At 59.9% G+C, this 5,980-nt stretch overlaps 1 protein-coding gene across 1 annotated transcript in view; it reads right to left on the reverse strand.

The window, feature by feature from the left end:
• Window positions 1–209: 209 nt before the first annotated feature.
• Window positions 210–5,980, reverse strand: part of BSG (basigin (Ok blood group)) — an 8,352-nt gene continuing 2,581 nt past the window's right edge. Inside the window, 6 exon segments of the mRNA XM_010157276.1 lie at window positions 210–238; window positions 2,469–2,742; window positions 2,910–3,046; window positions 3,486–3,574; window positions 5,634–5,715; window positions 5,718–5,786. Of these exon segments, the coding sequence (XP_010155578.1) occupies window positions 210–238; window positions 2,469–2,742; window positions 2,910–3,046; window positions 3,486–3,574; window positions 5,634–5,715; window positions 5,718–5,786 (680 nt within the window).

Raw genomic sequence — 5,980 nt, forward strand, 5'->3', positions numbered from 1 at the left:
GGGACACTGGTGCCACCCCCGGTCACACGCGGTTGGGGCACAGGCCACGTGCAGGGAACCACGGGAGGGAAGTCTCCTGCCCAGGAAGTCAGTGTGTTATTCCCAACGCCAGCTTGTATCTTCCCAGCAGATTCCCTGCGCGGGTCTGACCCCGGCTCCCCCCGGACGAGCCCGGCTCGGCAGGAAAAAGGCTGTTTTTCACAGGGTACTTACAGTGGTGCAGAACCTCCATCATCATCTTCCCGTTCGGGGCGGCACAGGAGGAGAGAACAAAGAGTGTCAGGGAACAGCATGTAAAAATCCTCCTCCAACACCCCAGGGACTGCCATTCCAGCCAGGTTACGGGATAGCCGGGATACTACTGCCTGCACAGGACTGGACCCAGGCCGTCGCACCCGCAGGGCTCCGGTTTCACCGGGGGCTGGCAGAGCCGGGGCTCCTTCGCACCAGAACATCCCCCCAACTCCCCACGAGCCGCCTCGTGCCTCAAGCTCGGACAAGGCACCGACCTCGACACGGGCTCCCGTCACGCACCTGGCCACGGGCTCCCGTGACGCAGCTGCCTGTCGGCACAGGGTGGGCCTGGCCCGACGGATGGCCAAGTCACCCCCCACCCACCCTGGGGTCTGGCACCTCATCAACCCCAAGACCACCCTGGGAGGCCAGAGAATTACACAGGGAAGCGTCCAGGGAGGCTCTGAAGCAGCACTTCTGGCTGGTACTGCCCCTTTAAGAGCTGCACCCTGTGTATCCCTGGAATACTGTGGCCACTCCAGCACTGGGACAGGGAGCCCAGCCGGCTGCCGCTGATCTACCCGCTGCGCCGATCCGGGAGGCTCCCAGACCTGAAGGCAGGCAAGTAAAGGGAATCCAAACAGGGTGTTTCAGGGATGAGGCTTTAGGCAGCAGCAGCACACCCTCCTTCCTCCCCACAGGCTGTGAAACCACACCAAACACACTGCACACCACGTTCTGGCTACACCGAGAAGCACAGCTACGGACAGGTCTCTGCCAACACGTGCCAAGCCCTGGGGCCTTTCACCAGCTCCTTGCAATCCTCGGCTTTCCGAGAGAAGGCTCTCCCGTCCTCTCGGCAGCCCAGGCTCCCCCCCGAGCGAGACCCTCGCTCTCAGCACTGGGACTGCCTTGGGCACCCAAATCTGCACCCAGCTGGTGAGAGGACAGACCAGCAACGTGCCAGAACCATCTTCTACTTACCGTGAGGAGAGAAGGAAAGAGCGGAAAGATAACACCAGCAAGGACATCACACCGTAGACAGGCCACTCTCCCCATCCCAGGTAATGGAGCACCCAATCCACAACCACGAGGAAAAGCATTCCTTGTGGAACTGGCTCCGCAGTGCCTTACTCTCACCTCCTCCCGAGAGGGGCAAAGTACAAAGACCTCTGTGGAGGAGAACCGCTTCACCCCAGAGAAGCGTAACGCCGCGCGTCCGTCCCACGGGTGTGACGCCGACCTCACCTCACCTCCCGAGAGTCTGTGACACTCGGGAACCTGAGCTCTGGCCAAGGAGCACCAGGACACTCTGTACACCCCCCATCTCCATCTGCTGCAGCTCCGACAGGTCAGTGCTCAGCAGGACCCGGGCCGGGGCGATGTCGGCAGAGCCGGAGCACGCGCAGGCCATGGGGTGGGTTTGCTGGGAGATGCAGCCACAACACCCTCAGGCGACACCGACCTCGCAGCCAAGAGTGACAGAGGGCAAAGCACCTGCTGAGACCGCCCTGAGTAGGGCTCCCCACGCCCCGGAGGTGGGGAGGGATATTTGGCATTAGTTTAGCGCTTCACCCTGCGCACACTCAGGCTCCCTGACGTGCTGTTCCCTAGCAGAGGGCTCCGGACCAGCAAGCAGGAAGGATGCGGAGCACGTAGACTTCATTGTTAACGGGATCAGATAAGGGAGAGGCGCTGCGCTAGCACAATGCAGATCCTCACCGATAAGGAAAGGGAGGAGCCGATGCTTCCAGAACAGATTAAAGATAACGCTAGGCTTTGAGGGGTCAGGATGTGTGGATCTGAGGGACCCAAAGGAGATCCGTGGGCTGAACCTAAGCCTGGTCTTAAGGAGCCACTGACACAGTCCCTGGATTTCACAGCACAGCTCTACCACCTCGTCACAGACCAGCTTCTCCAGCGTCACCTGCCAAAGAAAACCCCGTCCCAGAGACGCTCACGTGAAGCGCGTGAGCAAAGCGCAGGGGAATGGCGAGACAAAGGGTCGGGCTGCCCTGCCCCGAACCTCATCTCGCTCCAGATCCAGAGTGCAGTTACGTACAGCTCCATGGCTACAGCAGCCTGGAAAGGACTACCACGTGCCCCGAGAGGCAGCCCCCAAATTAACACCCATCTGACACAGGGAACTCCCGCTTCTCCATGAGATTTTGCCTGTACCCTCCCCCCAGTTAGCTGGTCTCTCCAGGAAGATTGCACCCCCAGGCAACTCTTACCATCCAGAACCTCATCGGGCTTCCTCCTCTTCTCGTAGATGAAGATGATGGTGACGAGGACAAGGACTTCTGCCACGATGCCCAGGAAGGGCCAGAGAGCTGCCAGGCGGCTGCGCACGCGCAGGTTCACGGTAGCGCCGCCGGTGCCGGCGTCGTTGGTGGCGTTGCAGTGGTAGTCACCCGTATCCTCCTCGATGTTCAGCTTGAGGATGCGTAACTCCGTCTTGTTGCCGCTGGACTTGATAATGTACCGACCGGAACCATTGGTGATGGCCTGCAGGGAGGAGAGAGAGCTCCCAGGGATGAGGGGGGCTGCCCACTTCCCACCGCCCTACCCCCACAGGAGTCCTGGGGGGGCTCCTCTGCAATAGCTAACTGATGGGATGGGGTCTTCCCCCTCTTTGCCAGGAAGCAGGACGGGCAGAAGGACCCTCAACCCACAGCACTTACCTCTTGACTCTTTTTGTACCAGACCCAAGTCTTGACGGGGGGGAAGGAGGGATTCTTGCAGGTCAGCACGCCCGTGTCCCCCTCGTTCCCGTGCTCGGACTTCTTGTATGCCATCACCTGGGGGGCAACTACAACCAGAGGCAGAGAAGCAGACATCCCGTTACAGGGAGTTTCCCTGCAGCTCACCTCGCCAGAACCAAAAAGTGGGTCTATTCCCCCGCTCTTGCCCCTTGTTTGGTGTTTTCGGAGGGGAAAGCACATCAAGCTGCTGCTGGGAAGGCTCAGGCAGATTTGTCCACCAGCTGTTATCCCTTTCCCGTTATTCTGCTGGGAAGATGCCCACGGCAGAGGCGGATTTAATGCCAGGCCCAAGAGACACTTCAGCTGCCTGGTCAACCAGCGCGGCCCAGGGCACGCCTGGCAGCAGCCATGTGGAGTCCTGCAGCTCCAGGGATAAGGGCTGGAAGCAGCTTTCCCAAAGCTGAGGAGGTACCAAACCAAAGCCCTGAGGAGATCGCAGCTTCTCCTCTTCCCTCCTCACACCCCGAACCAGACACGGGAAGTTACCTGAAACAGTCACTTGGCCTTTTATCACCGGGCTCGTTTTGTAGACACATTCATAGACGCCAGAGTGATCTTCCATCTTCCCCTCAATCCTACCAAAAACCAGGATGCCAGATAAGCATTCAGCACGGCTGATGGCCCACAGACACCCCAACCCAGAGCAGCCGACGTCTGTAAGCATCGGCAGGCTCCTCCAGAGGCAATTTCTCCCGCTCCAGCGCCGGTATTTCCACTGCACCAGGCACCTCCTGCAGGCCAGCGCTCCTCGCACACGGAGGATGGTTTCATACACGGAATCTGACACAGACCCACCAAGTCAGCAGTCACTGAGACACCTGGGTCCTGAAATCCCATTAAAAACCACAATAAACCCAATTCTACTGAGGAAAGCCAGGAGAATGGGAAGTGCACGAGAGCCGTCTGGTTCGCAGGGCCACACGCCTCAGGCAGGACCCCAGCTCTGCGGCTCACCGCTGAAGGAGGGGGGCAAGGAGCTTGGGAGAACACACTGAGGAAGGCTCTTCCTGCCTGGAGAAATCCCATGAAACACACGGCAAAGCAACAACCCAGGCTGGGTTACTCCGGACCGATCCGAGCGCAGGGAGAACTCTCCCGTTTTCCTTTTTGCAGCAGCCTCACAATGAGATTTAGTGGATTACGCCTCACCGCGAGGTCTCGTTCTGCAGCTCAGCGATACCCACTCGGGGGAAGGGGCAAAGTTTCAGTCCCGTGGCTGCACCAGGACAACGGGCTGTTTGTCAGTTCTGCTGTGCACGGCGCTTCCCGCTTCCAAAAACCACTCAGCTGAGGAATTGAGGTCACGCGAGGGAGGCTGGGTTATAAATACTTTAATCCTTGTTCAGCTCCCTGTTGCTATGGGGAGACAGGCACGTCGGCACTGCCACACAAAAGGACACGATGGCTCTGCAGCTCTGGGTCGGTGCCAGCCAGGCCCAGCCGTAACGGAACGGGAAAGCTCCCTGCACTGCCACAGTAAGGCTGGTATTCCCACTTCTGCTCAGCTGTGCCCTGCGAACCACTTCCAAGCGCCGACCACCACCTGGAACTTCCCGGTGTGTTCTGGAGGAACGGCTGGACTTTGGAGAGGTCACAGGATGGTTTGGGTTGAAGGGACCTTAAAGGCCCCTCCAGTCCCACCCCCTGCCATGGGCAGGGACACCTTCCATAGACCAGGTTGCTCCAAGCCTCATCCAGCCTGGCCTTGGACACTCCCAGGGATGGGACATCCACAGCTTCTCTGCGAACCTGTCCCAGTGCTCCCACCCTCTGAGGGAAGAATTCCTTCCTGATGTCCCATCTCCATCTCCCTCTTTCCATTTAAACCCGTTACTCCTTGTCCTGTCCCTCCCTGCCCTTGGGAAAAGCCCCCCCAGCTTCCTTGTAGCCCCCCAGGCACTGGAAGGGGCTCTAAGGTCTCCCCGGAGCTTCCCTTCTCCAGGCTGAACCCCCCAGCTCCCCCAGCCTGTCCCCATGGCAGAGGGGCTCCAGCCCTCGGAGCATCTCCGGGGCCTCCTCTGGCCTCGCTCCAACAGCTCCGTGTCCTCCTGCTGTTGGGGCCCAGAGCTGGAGCAGAACTGCAGGGGGGTCTCCCCAGAGCAGAGCAGAGGGGCAGAATCCCCTCCCTCGCCCCCCCTGGCCACGCTGCTCTGGATCCAGCCCAGGATGGGGTTGGCTTTCAGAGGTACATAAACCCTGGAAGCAGAGACAGCCTACACCGGAGCCTCAGCTGGGGAGCCGATTCCTGCCCAGAGCAGGGGTCCCTCAGCCTCCGGACAAACAGCCCTGGCACACTGTCCGTGCTGCAGACCGACGGCACGGACACAGCCCCGGCCACGCGGCACCTCGCACGCGACTAACCAGCCCAACGCCTGCCCAAAGCCACAAACCAGCAGAACTTCTCTCAGGGATATTTGTGGCATTTAACTTCCCCTCCTCCTCCTTTTTTTAACCCCTCCTCTCCCTAAAGAAAACGCTGGGCCTTAGTTTAGCTGCTCTATGCCCTGAGGTTCAAAAGCCTGCACCGTCAGCGCTCCGCTTTGGGCCCAGCTGCCGGGAAACATCAACAGCCTCTGGGAAAAACCCCCGTCCCCAGCATTCGGATTCTTATCCGCCCTCGTCCCCACCACTCACGTGTAACGGGTGAAAGCGCTCGACTCGGTGTCGGTTTGGAGTATCTTGTCCCCCAGCATCCAGTCGTGGCCGCTGATGCGTGAGGCGCAGTCACGTTGCAGGTGAGGATCAGCTCGCCAGAAGTGGTCAGTAACTCCGCTCTGACGTCCGGACCTGCCGCGTAACGAGTTGGGCTGAAGTTAACGTGGGTATTCCGGGGAGGGTCACGCGCCCGCCCAAGCAGCTTTCACACCAAGAGTCACCAAACCCACCGCTCCTCGTCTCTACCACTTACCTCCGCAGCCAGGTTCCTACCCGACCTCACGATGCCGGCTTAGGAGAGTCGAAAAGAGGCAACTGGGGCCCGA

The sequence above is a fragment of the Eurypyga helias genome, unplaced genomic scaffold, assembly GCF_000690775.1.
Source record: "Eurypyga helias isolate BGI_N326 unplaced genomic scaffold, ASM69077v1 scaffold40178, whole genome shotgun sequence".
NCBI classification, from domain to species: domain Eukaryota; kingdom Metazoa; phylum Chordata; class Aves; order Eurypygiformes; family Eurypygidae; genus Eurypyga; species Eurypyga helias.